This window comes from Taudactylus pleione, unplaced genomic scaffold, assembly GCF_031769625.1.
Source record: "Taudactylus pleione unplaced genomic scaffold, aTauple2 ptg000037l, whole genome shotgun sequence".
NCBI lineage: Eukaryota > Metazoa > Chordata > Amphibia > Anura > Myobatrachidae > Taudactylus > Taudactylus pleione.
The window spans coordinates 6,462,326-6,482,524 of record NW_028284439.1 but is presented as its reverse complement, the minus strand read 5'-3'; the positions used below and the strand labels follow the sequence as shown (position 1 = coordinate 6,482,524).

The window sequence follows — 20,199 nt, the reverse complement described above, 5'->3', positions numbered from 1 at the left end:
TAGAGAGACCATATGGCAATGTGCCAACAATATTTGTTGTTAGCTGAAACAAATAGATAAAATTAACCTTTCAACAGGACTTGTATGTAGCCAGTAGGACTACACCACCAAAACATACTTGGACAGAACAATAATAGACACAGGGGACCAAAACGGTGATGTACATAAAACCTACGACAAAATAAAATGTGGAAAAAATGATAATTAAACATAAAGAGAAATAAACAAAATTGTTAGGACATACATAATAATGCGTAAAAGATAAGGAAAATTAGAACCTGTTGGAGAATATAAATCTGGGAGGAGTATAGTGATACCATAACATAAAACGACATTACTGAGTAATAAGAAAAATATAATTTCTAAAATCACGCCCTACTATGGTGAAACACTGGATGTAGGGAATAGTCAAAAGAACTGTTGGGGTCTCTGGAATAGAGCAGCACCAAACAGGTGGCACCCCAAAATGATTAATGTGCAAGTTCCAGTATGATGTATAATAGGTTGAAACCAAGCACTATTTAATGGTGCTTAGGCATCACACTGAAATAATGTATAGAGAACACGGAAACAACTAGTTCTGTAAGACCAACTGTATACAGCACTCTGGTCATGATGCCAGACTGTAGTCCTGCCGATGGTAGTGGTAATGTTCATTTGATAGCCCTATAGATAATATGCTCGGCACAAGTTATTTGGCTTACAACACCTGGTCTTCCTGGGTGGTCTCCCAACCCAATACTGGCCAAGCCAGACACTGTTTGGCTTCCAAGGTCAGTCCCAGACCACAAGACAAATATGTTGTCTATATATCTGGTTAAAACATATTCTGTTACGGTTGAAATCGTTGTTGTCAAAAAACAAAGTATTTTCTACAAAAAACATGTATATGTTTGCAAACGCCGGTGCAACATGAGAACCCATTGCACATCCCTTTCATTGGAGGAAAAATAATTCCTTGTTAAGGTTTTTTCCAGTAATTGCACAAAAAACTATGTTCGGCCCTTGATATTCATCTTGGGAGTTGAGGAATCGTTCCATGTATGCCAGGCCTTGTGCGTGTGGTATGCTGGTATATAGAGATACCACATCTATTGTGCACATTAACAAATTGTGTGGTAGTTGACTCAACTGGCCCAATTTGTCCAAAAAGGCATTAGTGTCCTTGAGGAATGTTGCTTGTTTTGAAATCAAAGGCTGCAAAAAATAATTAGGTATTTGGAGATGGTACTATAAAGAGAACCTCTCACCGATATGATGGGGCGGCCAGGAGGGGAATGCAAACACTTTTGGATTTTGGGAAGTGTGTATGTTAAGGGAACCAAAGGTTTATCTGTTGTTAACTGTTTGCTAATTTCCACACTTATAACTTGGTTGGATGTGGCCTCAAGTAGCATGTTGTCCAGTTCGTGTTTGTAGATAGCCATCGGGTAATGATTCAATTTACAATATACATTCTGGTCATCTAGTTGTCGGTATAGGCAGAAACATCCTTCTTTTAGGCAGAGACATCCTGCAGGAGCACCGCTCTGCCCTTGTCCGCAGCGCGGATGACGATGTTCCTGTCAAGAGCCGAGAACTCATCCTTCGAGAGATTACGTTCTTTCCTTTTGTTAATTTTGAATTCAGTCATGACTTCGTGGTCTAACAACCTGATTAAACTTTTTATGGAAGCGCTATGGCTTTGTGGTTCAAAAGTTGATTTCTTCCTTATTGGACACTTAGGATAAGTCAAGTTGGTACTTCTGTATCCGCATAGAATTTCTTGAGTTTTAGACTTCGATTAAAATGCCATAAGTCCTGTTTCCAATCAGAACTATTGAATGAACAGGTAGGGACAAAGGTCAACCCTTTGTTCAGGACCTTTCTTTCTGCGTCAGTAAAGGTTCTACTTGATAGGTTGATGATCACATCCTTTTTTTGTAGGCTCGTTTTCCTCTCCCTCTCCCACTGCCCTCCACGTCGCGTGTGGGCCCTCCTTTTTGGGCATGCATGGAAACTCCCTAAAGGGGGTTTCTGTGACAGTGGGATTGGGAGGTATCTTGATCACTGTGATGAATTTGCTCCTCCTGATTCATCTGTTTAACCTTTGTCTTCTATATCTAGAACCCTGGAACCTAACTGCTGCTATTCTACCCATGGCCCAGAAGTATACCCTCTGCTCCTGATAATCAATATTGACTTTATTTAATTTTTCTTTCTTATATTTTATGAGATCTCTTTTGTACTCCTCGATCTGTGTGTTTAATTTGCCTAGCCAATTTGTAGGAATCTCAGCTGATAGGGTCGGTGTGTGTAGTAGTTCAAAGGCTTTGACTTTTTCCTGGATGTTATTAAGTTCTTTCCTAGATTCTTCTATAACTAATAAATTAAATCCAGGGAGCATTTATTAAATACTGCCACCCAGCGCCTACAGAACTCCACATTATTACGTTCAATTGTGGGCACATTCTTGATACGGAAACCCCCTACTGATTCCCGATTGTGATACTTTCCCATGTGATCAAGGAACCACATACTACCTTAAGAAGCAGCGCCACAGTTCTACCCTACACTATATATATATATATATATATATATATGTAAACGCGCACACACACACACACTCCACTTCTTGCACTACTGGACATTACCCGGACCTGTATTAGATTAGTACACAAGTGGGACTACAGGAACCTGTATACCCTGGGGGTGTGGGGTGCGGGAAGAACGCCTGTTGCAGGGGAGCTTCATGGGAAGACACAACAAGGAGTGTAAACAGCTGGGAAGGAGCTTAGTATACTCACTGGTTTAGTGGTGGGAGTGCTGAGTGGGATCTCCATCTGGTATGTCCAGCGGGTCTGCTTCCTCCGCTGGGGCTGGGACCACACCATCAATGGATAGCAGCGGCAACGGTAGAAGCAAGGGGATGGCCTCCAGAGCCTAGGACAGCATTGTGACCCATGTGTGCCCGACTTCTGTCTTCAGCCTGAGCAGAGAGACAGTCTGGGGAAGAATGTGTCCTGTGGCTGCAGCTGCTGCTGAGGAGGGGGTGGGGACAGTGCAGTGGTGAGCTGGAGTGCAGGCAGCGAAATGCTGTTCTGCCCTCCATTAATGTACTGCTTGTGGTGACTGTGTGGGGGCCCCGGAACGACCGGGGTGTTGGGGAGGAATGTAATTGTGCATTTGCGCAGGATCACAATCCCCACACATATGCACAAATTAACAAGCTGGTAAGGGTTGCCATGATGGCAAGGGAGGGACTTCCCATGGGAAGTGCATTTTGTTATCGCAATGCCTACTGACAGCACTAGGGGGAGAAAGCACTTCCCCCTGGGACTTCTTGTCCATCATGTGTTTAGCAGGGAGTGCTTCCAATCCGAAGTAGCTGCCACTGCTAAGCAGTCTCTGCGGGTGGCAGATTTTACTAAGGGGCCTGGGTAAAATCCGCCACCGATTACAAAAGAAGCATGCTACCAATAAACTGTAGAGTACCATGGTAGCGGCCTTCAGTGGTGCTTCCTATAGATTTGTTATAGGGAAAGCCAGTATGTACCTACATCTTTTTCACTCCTCATCAAACGTAGGTGCAAGGGTGGACATGAGATTACATGGTCTAAAAACATCCAGTTAGCGTTAGTATTGGCAACATGCTTGTTATCTAGCATAACTAAGTATCTGCCATTAACCTGCATCTTTGGAAGATTAATGTGTGGTTTTAAATGATAAAAAGACCTATGCATACTTTTACACTACCTTTATCTTTTAGCCTTTAGCTTAGCAATTGCTATAAGCCCACATCAAAGTTAAGTATCGCTGTATATTCTGTGCTCATTATAAAGTTGTACAGGCGTATTGGCATTGCACTGAAGGAAATTGCATTAGTATGAGAGTCACCAGTAAGCTAGTGCTGCTGCTTACATATGTGACATTTATTATGGTTCCATGCTAATTTGGTTAAAATGTGTCTAGATCTTTTTGTATTACATGAGTAAAATTTAACTTTAAATGGGTCAGAGACCAGGAGTGTAACTGCACGACCGAGCAAGTGTAGTTCTTAAATGTACTTTCTGGAAATCACTGCTGTTGCTAGGCAGCATTTGATCAGTTACTATTAGCTTTAAAAGTGAATATTTTTTGCTTTTGTGTGTACCACGTTCTCCCAGTTACAGTACATCATATTTGCTTTTGTTCATATTGTAAATGAGCTGTTTTTCTCCTGGACACTTTTCATTTCATGGATAATGAGTAATTATGAAAAATAAGTCATTTTATACAGCTGAAATTGGCACTCAACCTTTCCAGCAAGTAAACTAAAATGCATGTAATTAATTTACAATTTCTTATATTCAGTGTTCATTCCACATTATTTTGTATTTGCTTCAATGAATGCTGATAAAGATGTGAAAAATTGTACAATATACATACACTATATATCTGTGTGTGCGTGTATATGTGTACATATATTTATAAAATGGTGTGGTATATTGATAGAAATACCACCAACATGATTGGACACACTAGATTACATGACCGTGCATTATTTCCCAACGAACGCGCAACAGACATCTGATATACTTCACACTGTAACCAAAAACTTATCACAAAGCCACAGCTGTATCACTCCACAAGTGTAAACAATAACATCTCTCACAGAGACACTGCTCACAGAAAAGCAGTAGATCACTGTCTCACTGACAGAAATATGCATTTCTGATAGAAATTCAAGAAATGTCAAAATGTCTACATAACTTAAAGGACCTGACATCAGTCCTCACCAAAGAGGACTGGTACAATGGTGATCTATTCAAAGAACATGAACAGGACCTGAGCAGCCACTGCAGAATCACAGTTAACAGCGAGTAGACATGCTAACCTTGGCCCTGAACAAACATTTTGCACTTCCCGCTGCTTTCTTTCCAAAATGAACCACTCTTAAATTGACAGTCATTAATATTCAACTGTTTAAACAGCCTATTCTGAATGTTCAACTGTTTTATTCACGTACACTGATATCTAGTTAAATGTTTATTCAGTAAAAATAATTCAAATGAAACAGCCTATTGATCTATTTTTATCTTCTATTCTGTATCTGTGTCACCATACATCATCTCCACGTAGAATTATTTTGTCACAACAGAGGCCATTTTATCAGATGGATATACCACTCTTGTGTGTGTGGTCACTTTCTGATATACACAAATTTTGGGTGGATGAACGCACTCTGCCTTCGGCGTGTGTATATCAGAGCGCAACCGCACACCCAACAGTATTATATCTATTACACACACGTACGTGTGTATATATGTATATATATATATATATATATATATATATATAAACTTCCAAGATACCGGCACTCCACTAACCACAGTGTTATCTTGCCTTGGTGCATTCCCCGGGAAATCCCCAACCAATATAGCCCAAACTGGTGGCACTCGTAGGACTTTAAATCATTAGAAAAATAATAGATCTTCAAGTCATCTTATTGCCGACATTTCAATCTCTTTAATGGCACTCAATGTTGTGATAAGGAGAATAGAGGAAACTTTGAATCCAGTATAGAAATGTATAATGTCCAGTCAATGGCATCAGCTTCTTCCTTAATCTAGGCCAGGGGTGGCAAACCTGTCAGAGGCAAACAGCCAAAAGATATCTGTAGTGAAGCTAAAGAGCCGATAGCAATTGCGGGCTGAAAGTGCGCACTCAAAAATGGGGAATGGCCTAGCTGTCACAAGGCCATGCCCCTTTTTTGTGCGCACGCCTTTGGTATGACATTTGCAGGAGCATGACCTTGTGTCACACCCCCGTTTTTAGTCACACATTGAAAATACTGTATTTGTGCCTCTTATGCAGTGCCCCCTGTTTTTGTGCCCCTTATGCAGTGTCCCATGTATTTGTTACCCTTATGCAGTGTCCCCTGTATTTGTGCCCCTTATGCAATGCCCCCTGTAGTTTTGCCACTTATGCAGTGCCCCCTGTAGTTTTACCCTATATGCAGTGCCCCTACAGTAGTTCCCCTTAAGCAGTGCCCCCAGCCCAGTAGTTACCTGACCTAGGCTATCATCAGGGCCCTTTGTCACTATATATACACTGAAGTGCCAAAAGTCAGGGGATAAGTGCCTTGTATCGTGTAGGACCCCCTCTAGCCCAGCGAAGTGCAGCAACTTGACTTGGCATCAATTCCGCAAGTGGAAGGAGGACCTCTGGAGAGATGCTGACCCATGCCATCTGGATAGCTTCCCTCACCTTCCTGATATTATAGGCGCAGGATCTTGGGTGCGAATGGACCTCTCCGCCACTTCCCACAAATGCTTCATTGGTTTCATGTTGGGTGAGCATAGCGGCCACATCATTCATCGAGAACTCTCCAGAATGCTACTTGAACCAATTCTAGACAACTTGGGAACTATGACATGGTGCATTATCCTGCCAGAATATTCCATCGTTGTGGGGGTACATGAAGTCCATGAAGGGCTGCAAATGATGGTCATCAAGCAATGCACGTAGCAGTTACCGGTCAATGACGTGTTCAGGCATTCCAATGGACTATGCCACGTGAACACACCCCACACCATTATGAAACCACCACCAGCCTGCATGGTGCCTAGTTGACAAGTGGGGTCCATGGCCTCATAGGGTCTATGCCACACCCAAACCCTACCATCAGCCCAAAACAAGTGGAACCGTGACTCATCGGACCACACCACATGTTGCCAGTCTTCCAGTGTCCAATTAGTGATGTAACGAGCCGAGGTGAGGCGCTGTGTCCGGTGTCGTAATGTTAACAGGGGTACTCTGGTGGGTCTTCTGCTCCCATATCCCAAGGGAGCTAAAGAATGCTGCACTGACCTGCTGGTCCTTCATTGAATGTAGATGTGATTTGAGCCAGTGTCGCCAAACACTGCTGGTCATTTAGCACCTGTGGCCACCCACTGTGCTGTCCACGACAGGTAGTAATGACTTCCATGAGATATTCCCGGTACACATGTGACACCGCAGATTGAAGAATATTAAATGTCTGCACAACTTTATACATGGAATGTCCCATCTGTTGGGCGCATGCTAACAAGTCCCATTTGAACTTCGATAATTCAGGTCGCCTTTCCATGAGCATTTTAGTGAAGCAAAGTCACAGAGAAAACATATTGTAACATGTTGCTGTATAGGAGCTGGCCAGGGTGCTGAAACAGCAAGGGCACCCGGCACAGTATACAGTCTTACCCAGTGGGTGCCGGATTGTGGACTTGTGTATGTGTGTGTGCGTGTGTGTGTGGGTATATACACAGAAATCTCCATCCAGTGGAAGGACCAGAACAGACTCCCTGGTCAAAGTTCTGCCTGGTGCACCCCGCTGTGAGGTCCGACCGACCCAAAAACTCCATTAGGCATCTCACACCAATTGCCACCCCTCTGTGAAGTTTTCATCCAAATCCTTCCAGTGGAAGGCCCAGAACAGGCTCCCCCCATCAAGGTTCTGCCCAGAGTACACCAACGGGAAGTCCGACCAGGACCTCAACCGCTAGTATGTTTTACAGGACTCAATGTTAGCACCCTGTGAAGTTTTTGGCAACATACATCCTGTGGAAGGCTCAGAACTGGCTTCCCGGGTTCGAACAGGCTTTCTATGTCAAAGTTCCTCCGGCACACTTCACCGTGAGGTCCGACCGAGACCCCAACCACTCCATTAGGCCTCCCAGACCAATTGTCACCCCTCTGTGAAGTTTTATCAAAATCCATCCAGTGGAAGACTCAGAACAGGCAACCGGGTTAAAGTTCTGCCCAGCATCCCCGGATCTTCCCAGCGTACACCAATGGGAGCATGATAAAGACCAGCATTCAGTTTTATATGCAATATAATATATATAGAGAGAGCGAGCCGGCTCTCTCATGCTCCTAAGCATCTTGCGCCGGTGCCCTCCTAAATTACCAACCCTCAAAAGGGATGGAAAAACACAAAATGTAGCGAACAAGGCGGCACTCTGGCGTCTTAAAGAAATGCGATGGACCCCAAAAGTAATATCAACGTTTCAGAACACTTTACTTGGGTTCTTTCCAGACGAAAGAACCCAAGTAAAGTGTTCTGAAACATTGATATTACTTTTGGGGTCCATCGCATTTCTTTAAGACGCCAGAGTGCCGCCTTGTTCGCTACATTTTATATATATATATATATATATAAAACAGCATAGATCAGTGTATTTCGACATGAATCCAGCTGCGTTGGAACTTTACATACCTGCATACCCTGACACAGTTTTAGCATGGTAAATCAAGTGTAAAACTATTGCGATTCACGGATCACCAGAGTAGCAAACAATAAAGGAAAATACGCTCCCAAGCATTCCTAGTGGGAATTAATAGGAATTACATTTGTAATCACCATACAGGAATTAAAGTTGTAATCACCATACAGCAAGTCACCAATGCGTTTCAACCTCCTCACAGGTCTTGATAAAGACCTGTGAGGAGATTCAAACACGTTAGTAAATTGCTGTATGGTGATTACAACTTTATACTCAGATTGGGAAGGTAATGCTCTATAGGGGGAGCATAGCAATACCCCTATATGGTTGACAGTGTGCCTTTCTCAAAAGGTTATTAATGGTACGCATCCATTTGCACGTTTTATATGATATTTAAATAGATGTTGAAGGTTTTACGCTGTGCTGGTACCCTTCTTTTGTTTTGCAAAACATTTACTGAGAAGTCTGCATGCAGGAGAAGTGGCCCAGGGCGAAGGAGGAGTTTTAGAGGAATTGGAGTGACTGTTCTACATCTGGATTCAGTGTTTGTATATAACGCAATACTGTGACTGATTAGGAGAATTGTCTGGACTCATTTTTTAGAATTTAGGAACTATTGATACTTTATAATATCTGCTATGAACAAAACATAATCTGTGTGATTTTGAGAAGTAATTATTTTACTCCTATCACAAGTTCTTCCCACTGGGAGCGCTTGGGAGCTTATTTTTCTTTATAGTTTTGCCATGCCCTAATAGCAAAACTATGGCATGGCAAGCTGAGATGTATAGTTACACAGTTGCTGCAGGGCCGTATGTTAAATACCCATGGCATAGACATTACACATACTTGCCAACCTTTTGGCTAATGCTGCTCCTCACCTCTATGGGGGGAATTCAAGTGTGTTGCAAGGCATTCTGCCACTAGCAGGTGCCTAACGGAGCAACAATTGTTACTCCATTTGGGCGCGCACAGCCGCTGACATTTCTACTCGCAGCCCAGCAACCAGCGCTGGCATTTCTGATCGCAGCCCCCCGAGCTGGTGAACAGAAATGACCAAAAAAGTGACCACTTGAAGAGCTCAAATGGGACTTGTCCCGTCATTTTGATGGGCTGCTAACTAGTTTTATGTACTTGGCATGTTGGCCTGCGCAATACATGTGAGGGCCGTGGACAGAAGAACACTGCAGCTATCTGTAAAATGCTTTGTTTAAGAGTGTTTTCTTTTTCATTCTGTTTGATGTAGTAGAATAAGAATTTGAAATATGAAGAGTCTTGTATATAATATGAAAATAAAACTTGCTGAAACCTATGGTAAACCTATCATCCTGTTGCATTACATGAAAATATATACAGGATTATTATCATTGTTTATTTATATAACACCACCAATTATGCTGGGAATGTAAGACGTGTTTGCAGTGTCTCTGACTGGTACATGGCACATTTGTACTGATCGTCAGAATAGCGGACAAAAATGTGGGTGCTCAGGAGTTTGCATCCATACTGTGTGGAGCTCACCCATCCTTACTGTGAAGGGGAGATGGGAAAAAGCAGCTCTCCAGTGTTATGTTTTGCTTTTACCATTAATGAGCTGCATGAAGTTACCTTGAGCTAGAGTACTGGTTAATATCAGCACTGTGCAGACATGAAATGTGTATATGTCAAAGAAAATGTCAAACTGGATAATGCCAGTATTCTCCAGATCTTGTTAACACTACTCAAGCACATTTCCATGGCAAATAAAATAAGTTATGAATGATGTAGCAGATGCTGTCGAGTTAGGGATGAGGAGACAGGCAACTTCCAAACTTGTGAGTTTTATTGTCAGCGGTGCTAGTACATCACACAAAGAGGCAGATGCTATCACACTCTCTGAGGACAACCCCTCCTAAAGGTGCATTAGGGGACATTCTTATTTAGGTCTTATATTATTTGTTAAGATCATAAACACCAAAGATACTGTACCATTGACATTTAGGTTACATTTTAAAACCAACAAACTCCAATGCTTAATCTTTACTTCGGAACCCCAGGGTAAAATCATGCAAATGTCCTCAGAATGTATTTTTTTCATTTGCTATGATACTAGTGTTTAAGTGTTCATTTAATAGTATGTGTTTTGAAATAGGGTCCAGAAGAAAAACTTGAAGAATCTAGACATTTTTTGGTAACTGAGGTGGAAACCGATGAAATTAGAAGCCAACAAAGGTAAGTGTCATCAGCTGTGTTCCATTTAATTTCATTTGCTTAATTGTAATTTTTATGAGAGATATGGTTTCACAAGATCAGCCACAAATGTAGTAAAGTGACTTGTCCGTGGCTTAGGGCCAGGCACCAGGAAGCATTTCTATGTTGTGGCCGGCCCCTTATAAGTCAGAGCCAGCACTGACGAGCCCAGCCCAGGTACCTTACAAGAGCATCATTCAATTTAATTTTTCATCATGCCAGTTCAAAACCAATCTGATCAGATTTAGTATGATTATATTTATTGGTATATAAGGGGCCTTATGGACCCTATGCAGTGGTTGGCATCATTTCTAATTACTGCGATGTGTGGCAATAAAAAATGATATTTTCTGTCATTAATAATGTCATTAATGTCATTAATAATAATGGGAATGCTATATATCTTGACATGTTATGATGTTAAAATGATTTTAAAATGTCATCATACCACCTTCAGTGTGTTCACAAGGTGAGAGATGTATCAAACCTTCCAGAGCGATAAAAGGGAGAAGTTGTCAATAGCAACCAATCAGTGTCTAACTGTTATTTTATAGAAGATGCTAGATAAATGATAACTAGAAGCTGGTTGGTTGCTATAGCCAACTTTTCCACTATATCTCCCACGAAGGATTTATACATCTCCCCCAATATATTCTCATTCATCCTATCGCATGCTAAATAAAATTACAAATAAACCACAAATGAAATGCAGACGCTAAACTTATAAAAATATGCAACAATGATTACATTTAAGGTAGTCAATTCAATTAGTGCTCCTACTGAGTACATCTGGAGTACTGGGTATAGCGGTGTTGATCTTGGGGTGAGAAGCCTATTCTCCCAACCAATTGAATACAACACTGCTATACCCAGTAGGGACTGTTAGTCATTAATACAAGGACTATAAGAAGGGGAGGTAGGAGTGGCACCGCTGTAACAGTTTTACTTGCCATTATATAAAGGATGTCCATCTGCACTTATTTCCAATAGTTGGTTTATGCAAGGCAGAATTCAGTGTTATATAAAAAAATTGCAAGAAGCTCATAAAAGGACTTTAATACGTTTCATCTTAAGGATATCTCCATATCGGGACTAACCATGTCTGTAGGAGGATTCATTTTTCATATACACTTATCTGGTGTTAGATTACTGAATATGCATACTAAGGGGGGTATCCAATTAGCCCCAAACATAGGACGCTATTTGCACTCGCTCGTTCAGAAAAAAGGGGTGGCTATTCAAATGAACCGTTAGCTCTTTGCGGTCTGTTCACGCCTCTAGGTCTGAACGAGCGAACAAAACATGCGGTCGTTTTTTGGTAAAATACGCCCCCTGGCCGCTCGCATCCTACGTCATGTCCGCTATTTATTTGATTAATCGAGTACATCGACCAGCGTATGAACTGCTCGCTATTCTTGTGGTTGGTTTTTCCTACCGCAATCTTGCAAGCAGTTCTGACTATAAAATAACCCAGTGACGTGGTCAATGACGCTGCTGTATTAATTATGCACACCCTTAAAACGCCCGTTTTGACCTTTAAGCACGCCTGCGTTCGGATCTCCACTCCCTGTTTTCAAGCACCTTCCCCTGTTACCACCCACGTACGCCTCCTCCTGTCACTCAAAATAGCAGGCATTCGCTATTTAGCGAACAAACTATTTTCGGCCGCACTGACTGGTTCTCGCATGCGTATTACGATCCGTACGCATGCGCAGTTGAGCAAACATCGCTCGGAACGAACGAGTGGCCATTTACGAGCGGCTCTGAATCAGGCCCATTGTTCGGGCGCTAATGGATGCCTCTGGGCCATCCAATTATACCCGAAGTCCGCCTGACGCCGGCACTTATAGGGGCTATCTTTCGGGACCTGATAGGTCCTGAAAAATAATCCACGATAAGTGACTTTTTTTCACCCTGAAATGGCGAAAGCACATAGGTCTGCGAGCTTCTCGCAAATCCTATGCATTTTCGGGAGAAATATCCTATTATTTGAGATGAAATAATAGGATAGGGTGAAAAAAAAACACTGGCGAAAAATGGGGATAAGCTGCGAAAAATCCCCGTTTTTCGCCGATCGCGCCTAATTGGATACCCCCTTTAGTATGTTTTATATTTGTCTTTTTTTGTGTACTATGTGTTTTTTTATGTAATTTATATATTGCATATAATTAAAAGTCAAAAATAATTTTCTAAATCATTGCGCTCTTTGTTGTGTGAAACAATTTTGGTATCACGCTAAACTCAGATTTTCTCTTTTAAACTGAAGGCTTACATACTGTACTAGCGATGGTCCGCTTACATACTGTACTAGCGATGGTCCGCTTACATACTGTACTAGCGATGGTCCGCTTACATACTGTACTAGCGATGGTCAGCTTACATACTGTACTAGCGATGGTCCGCTTACATACTGTACTAGCGATGGTCCACTTACATACTGTACTAGCGATGGTCAGCTTACATACTGTACTAGCGATGGTCAGCTTACATACTGTATTAGCGATGGCCAGCTTACATCCTGTACTAGCGATGGTCACAAAGCAGCAGGCAGGACAGCTCCTCACAGCCTTGACAGCTTGTAAAGGGCACCACTTTAGCCTGACTGAAATGTTTAATGTGTGTTTATTTGGGTTATTAATCTTACCAGTGAAGTTTAACTACCAACGAACTAATCTTAAATTACTTTGACAGCAGGGGTATGTGAAGGAATTGTGTTTTTAAAGCTTCAAACAGAACACGTTTCTATGAACATTGCATTAACTTTTATTGAATGAATTTCTAGTATCCCGGTTGTGAGATTGTGTGAAAGTAACACAGATTAGGGGAAACTGGTTATTATTGCCTACCTCCAGGATAGTTACAGTACTTGGGATTTTATTCATTTGTTAGTTGGGATTTGATTCATTTTACATTAGTTTCAATTATTCACTTGTATATTTAATCCTAATGCTAGAACACATTTGGTTACTTTTAATACAAGGAATAATTTAAAGTGTACCCATCAGCTACACATAGTGCAGGCAGCCCAGGTGAGTGCACAAGCTTAATTCCTATCCCTCTCCAAGTGTAAGGAGGCACTTGTGCTTTTTTCTGTTGTCATGAGCAGTACAAATTTGCTTATTTTGCACTTCGCTAACTGAGCATGAGACCATCATTTTTTTATACATGCGAGGGCTGATGGAAAAGTAATGAGACTGCCTGTTTTTCTGTCCCATAGGTAGATGTGGCAACGCTATGCTGGTTATTGTGAAGCTCATACATCGATGTGTCTGAACTGCTGTAGTTTTCTTTGTTTGGTCACAGCGAGTGGAAGATCTTTGTACTTTTCATCATGGAGGATGAGGAAGACATATCTGTGAGATTACGTCAGAGCTGTGACCAAACAAAAATGACTACGGCAGTCTAACTGCAGGTTCAGACACACCAATGTATGAGCTTCACAATAACCAGCATAGCGTTGCCACGTCTATCTATGGGACAGGAAAACAGAGGCAGTCTCATTACTTTTCAAACAGCCCTTGTGTATTGCATTCACAATGGGCTAGCCTGTTAAAGACCTATCTGCTGCATGGACTCTCATGTTCTGTAATAACTCACAAAAACTGTCAATTTGCAAGTGACTAGGAGAATGAATCAAGACAATCTACTTCATCTACTGTAGTTCAAACAGCTCCAAAGAATGCATAAGTCTAAGCGCAGCAGTGCCACACATGGTAGTTTAGAGGTACTGACTCATGTTGAAATGTATGCGCGAGCTGATGGGAGTGTATCATATGACTTGTGAACTAAATGAACTAGTGACCTAAATGAACAAGTGAACTACGAGGGTGGTCCAATAAATAAGTTAACAAGACCTTCCATTGTGTAAATGTATTCATTATATATATATATATATATATATATGTATATATATATATATATATATTCAATAGAATGGCCTTTGTATAGATTATTTTTCCACATAGTCCCTATTGGACCTCTAGATTAATAGAGCAGTAGCATGAACACACACATGCACACACACACGGAGGGCCTGATTCAGAGCCGGACGCTCTGACAAGAGCGCTCGCTCTGAATCAGGGCCCTCCTAACTAAAATTGGAGCGGCCTCCTGGCCGCTCGCATAGCTGTTGGTGACCACCCACAGCTTATGCGAGCGGCCAAAAAGATGGTCGCGATGGTCAAGACCATCACGACCATCGGGCTTGCGACGAGACCCTGCGGTAGGGTCTCGCTGCCGCAAGCCCAGGAGTGCTTTTGGCTCTATCAGAGCTAAAAGCACTCCCACTGACATCACTAGTGATGTCAGTGGGGCCGGACCCAGATGGTAGGCGTTCCCATGGGAACGCCGCCATCTGGGCAGCGACGCCCCCGGCACGCCCACCAAAGGGGGCGTGCTGTCACTCACCATCGACAGCACACCCCCTTTGGTGCGAAACCCAAAGCGACGGCTGGCCGTCGCTATGCGGGTCTCGCGCATACGCACGACGGAGCTCCCTCCGTCGTGCGCATGCGCACTAGGGCACCATCGACCCACTTGCGAGCGCTCAGTGCTCGCGAGCGGGTCTGAATCAGGCCCGGAGTTCAGAGCTGTCATTACATTCCAACATGACAATTTTTATCAGTAATTGTTTTTATTATATAGATAATGGGAAATGAATTCAGTCTTGTTTTCAGACTACATTTCCTTAAGCATGACCTAGACTAGTGATCTAAAATTGGAAATTATGCAACTGACATTTTACATCATATAACTGGTTATAAAATCATTATTGCAATTTCGCATCAGAACTATTTCATTTTAAGAATTTAAAATTTTAATCAGCAGATTATCTTGGCATAATTGTAATAAATGTGGATAACATAATAACATGGCTTTGAATATTTTGGGTGTGAAACAGAAAGAAATCATCACTTGTTTAATCGCATCTTCTTTTGAACATGATAGTTTGAGATATAAAGCATACCAATATGGGCCTGATTCGGAGTTGTGCGCTAATGCTGTCGTAGCTGCGATTTTTGCAGCTGTGAATATATTCATAAATATGAACAGCGGCCGGGACTACTGAGACGCCCACCGGAGCCATTGCATCAGATCGCAACTGCTTATACATGGGCAGCATCGGACGCAGATCTTGCAAACATTGACTCCTTGAGTGAGAATATGGTCACTTAAAATGGCCGCCGTAACTCAGATACCGGAACCATATTTCCTGCATACAGGATCACAGACACAGGATGTGACATGCCTCCGACAAAGTCGAGACTCCCTGTACTTTTAGCCGACACTACCCGCTGCCTTCCCCAAACACTCCCTGACTCAATCATACTGTGAATAAAGACTCTTTGCGTGCGACTACAGTAATGTACCTTGATGCATACGCAGTGTGATTCAGACGCATGCACACTGGCAAAAAATTGCCCTATTTGCGAAAATATCATCATGGCGTACAACTTTGAATCAGGCCCTGTGTCTGCTCCAGGACATTTATAGCATAATTAATCTCACCTTCGTTGATGCATTTCAAAGCTGCAAATTAATTAATTTATCTACTCTAAAACGGCATGCAGGAGCACAGAGAGTTGCGTTTGTAGAGTACACAATCTCAGACCTGTCAGGGAGGCCCGGGTCAGTTTGAGAGCAAGAGCAACGGATCCCCTTATAGTGTACATTCTGCACAAAGGCACTGTATGCAGAGCGTGGCATGGCCATGACCCCACATCACCTCTGTAACACCAGGGCCTGTCTGATGTCTCAGTGGGCCTGCCAATAAGATGAAGAACTACTCCATTCTTCTCTTTAACTAATCTTTGTCAAGAATGGTTGAGTGACCTAACATCTAAGGGCCAAATGCAGTATTCTGAAATGATTGTGATTTTGGTGAGTTAGCAGCCAATTTAAAGCGGTTATGTTTAGTAAGGTCAAAACCAGATTGGCTTTGCCTTACTAAACATTGCTGCTTTTAATTTGACTGCTAACTCTTCAAAATATCGACAGTCTTAGAATTCCACAGCCGATTACATTTGACCTTCGGTCTCAGATTTGAGTAAAAAAAGACTTTTATGGCCACAGTATAGACAGTCACAAAGATAGATTCCTAGGTATAACTTGTCAGTAGCAACTGTGTTCCCAATGTTAAAATCCTTGGTACAGCATGGATAGAAGAGGTGACCTAGAATATTTAACTCTTCCCAAATTCTTGGTTCTCCTCCTCTTATTCCCACCTAAAATATTGAGTATATTCTTGCATACAAAGGGGCTCAAGTGGGAGAAGGAGAGAGAAAGAGAGAAGATGGAGAGAAAATTAAATAAAAGCCAGACAACACCTGGCATTACAGCCTGTGGCCCAGACGGATCACTATTGCTGACCATATAATGTGCAAGCCCTGAGACGCCCACTTTCACTGCCCATGCACAGTGTCATTTCGCTCCACCATCGGAGCTACTTTGTGTGCACCATTAACACTTGCACCTGCCTATGGTAGCAGATGTATATACACCTGTCAGGAGGTGCATTTATTGCAAGTGCTTGATTGCTGGTGCAAATCATATTGAAATCTTCTTTTTTGCTACAATCTAATACCACTTTTATACCAAAGTTCCGGGTCTGACTCGGGGTTTGGAATAGGGTTCCAGTCCGGATCAGATCTGGAACTTACCCCTTTCATACTGCGGCGCCGACCTAGGATACTCCAGAGTCTGCGCTGTTCACACCGGAGCTGGGTCTGCAGTGACCCGGCTCTTATGGCGTTGCAGTGGATGCTTGGAGATGATGTAATCTCCAGGCACAACTGAAGCCGGCCAATCGGGCAGCATGCTGCACGATCCGGCTCATCGTGACCTGGGTTGAGGTGTTTACACTGCAGGGTGCCACGGGAATGGCCCGTGGCCAACCCTGCAAAGTACCCAAGTTGGATCCCAGGGTCCCTGACCCAGGTGGATCCATTTACACCGACAAAAGTCCTGGGTTTATGCACATCAATCCGGGATATTTAGGTCGGTTTAAAAGCGGTATAAATAGAAATGTCAATTAGATAATACACAATAAACAGCAGCTTCATATTATCCAGCAACCACACTAATGAATAACCTGCTATAATTCATAGGGGTCAATCAGCCAATAAGAAAGCATCTAGATAGTTTTGCTGATTGTTATCATCATCATGATTGCCTCTGGTTGCACCAGCAATCAAGCACCTGCAAGAAATGCGCCTCCTGACAGGTGTATATACATTATATACATCTGCTACCATGTTTAACTCCGTCGCAACTCTATGAATACACCTTTATCATACTTGGCCAATGCTTGCTCGCTGAGTTGCACCAAAATCTGTATATAGTATATGTGCAATTTGGAAATACAAATTTAATGTAAAAGTAAATAGAAGTACATCATCCTCTCCCCATACTTGCGGTGCTGATGAGGGCATGTACCCAGGCCCGCAAAGAGCTGCGGTGGGCCCGGGTAAGCGGGCGTGGGAGGCGTGGCCACGCCACCTTCGGGGGAAAAAAAATAAATTTCAGTGCCGCGAAGCGGTGCTGCACGCTGGCGAGGTGGGGAGCTATGAGCCCTCTCCGCCCGGCGCAAAGCCAGGGGGGGGGGCGATCAGTGTGATCGCTTTCCCCCACAGGCATAGGAGACTGCTGTAGCTGAGCAGTCTCCCACTGCAGCTCAGCACACGCCGTGTGCTGGGCTGCTGTGAGGGAGGGGGGGGCGGCGTTGGACCCAGGCCCCCGCCGGGCCCCTCAGGAAGCCCGGGTAATTTGTACCCACTCCCCCCCCCTCTCGGTGCCCCTGCATGTACTGCACAGTCTGAAATGTGTGTAATAAGCTCTGATAATTTCAGTGATGTGCCTAAAATGAATGCAGTGTGTACAGAGCACATAGGGTTCCATATCACATAACCTGCACCCATGTATTGTACTCACCACTCAGGTGCACAAATAATTGGGAAAATGATGCAGTCGTCATTTTCCTGGAGACTTGTGAAGTAGAAAAATCTCTGGGAACATGGCGCAGGTGCCAGAGTCTACTCACCTGCACCGCCCGTGAGATAGGAAGGGTCCCGGGTCGTATCTAGGCATTTGAAGGCCCCATAGCAAAACTTTGTAAGGGTCCCTTTGTACTACCTAATAGTGAAAAATGTTTATAACACACGTAACTTTGACAAGAAGGATGGGCCCCCTCAGCTCTGGGCCCCAAAGCAGCTCCACCCCTTGCACCTATGGTAGTTATGCCCATGGGTCCCACACTGAGACTGCACACAGGACCTGATTCAGACCCGCGAGCGCTCAGCGCTCGCAAGCGGGTCGATGTTGGCCCAGTGCGCATGCGCACGACAGAGCCGGCTCCGTCGTGCGCATGCGCGAGACCCGGATAGCGACGGGCAAGCCGTCGCTCCGGGTCTCGTACCAAAGGGGGCGTGCTGTCGCTGTTGAGTGACAGCATGCCCCCTTTGGTGGGCGGGCCGGGGGCGTGGCTGGCCAGACGGAGGCGTTCCCATGGGAACGCCTACCATCTGGGGCCGGCCCCACTGACATCACAAGTGATGTCAGTGGGAGTGCTTTCAGCTCTGGTAAAGCCAAAAGCACTCTAGGGCTTGCGGCAACGAGACCCTACCACAAGGGTCTCGTCGCAAGCCCGATGGTCGCGATGGTCTTGACCATTGCAACCATCTTCCTGGCCACTCGCTATAGCTGTGGGTGACTACCCACAGCTATGCGAGCGGCCAGGATGCTGCTTTAAAAAAACAGAAGGACGACCCTGTTTCAGAGCGAGCGCTCTGTCAGAGCGTCCGGCTCTGAATCAGGGCCACAGTTCCCTGTATGTTTCTTTATTTTCCAAGTTATATAACTGCTAGATAATGGTTAGAAATGGGATAACACTGTTAGGCTACATGATAATAGAACATACATTAATAATAATATATCTAAATTGAGAGCCAGAACACCCTCCAAATGCTGGCCCCATTCATGCCTCTCAGAACAGTAATATAAAATGGTGGTTGCTCAAATCAACTTAATGGCCCTTCACAGGTGCATGAAAAGGGAGGGGTAAGTCTAGACAAGAAAAAGGAAAAATGTTCCACCAGCACACTGTAATGAGACTTGAATACTACACAGTAATAGCATACAGAGATCTGCCATCAAAGGCAGAGAAGGCGGCACTGTTTTTTTTTTTCCTGTCTGGCGCAGGGCATGGAGCTTTGCTCTACCCCAGCACCCCACTCAGTTCTACCCCCTTCTCTGATTGGCTCACCCCTGTTCAGTCCTTCCACGCACAGTAGGATTGCCCATCAATGGGTGAAATTTTCAATAATTTCCTATCATGGTTTCATTCCATCAATACAAAGCACTGATGGCACCATTGATGGCGAACATCAATGGTGAACTCTCTGGTGGCCATGCCTACAGTACTTCTCATTCTTCTATCAAGTGTTGCGCCCACCCAGGCCAGCCTCAGGGAGATTGCTAGTTTCTCCAGGGAGGCAGGGAGATCACCACTATTCTAGGGAGTATCTATGACATCTAGTGAGAGTCAGCAAATAGCCCTCTACCTGAACCCAAATGTGATTTATGTTCTGAACTATAAGAGGGTTAACTGAAATGTTGCCATTTTATATCTGGCCTAACTGAAATGTTGCCATTTTATATCTGGCCTAACTGAAATGTTGCCATTTCATATCTGGCCTTACTGAAAGGTTTCCATTTTATATCTGGCCTCACTGAAAGGTTGCCATTTTAT

General features: G+C 43.5%; 1 protein-coding gene across 2 annotated transcripts in view; it reads left to right on the top strand.

The window, feature by feature from the left end:
- The window catches only part of ZBBX (zinc finger B-box domain containing), a 224,708-nt gene that overhangs the window by 100,277 nt on the left and 104,232 nt on the right, over positions 1–20,199 (top strand). For both annotated transcript variants that reach the window (XM_088452313.1, XM_088452312.1), the window contains exon 13: positions 10,357–10,436. In XM_088452313.1, coding sequence (XP_088308439.1) covers positions 10,357–10,436 — 80 coding nt within the window. The remainder of the gene's footprint in view (positions 1–10,356; positions 10,437–20,199) is intronic.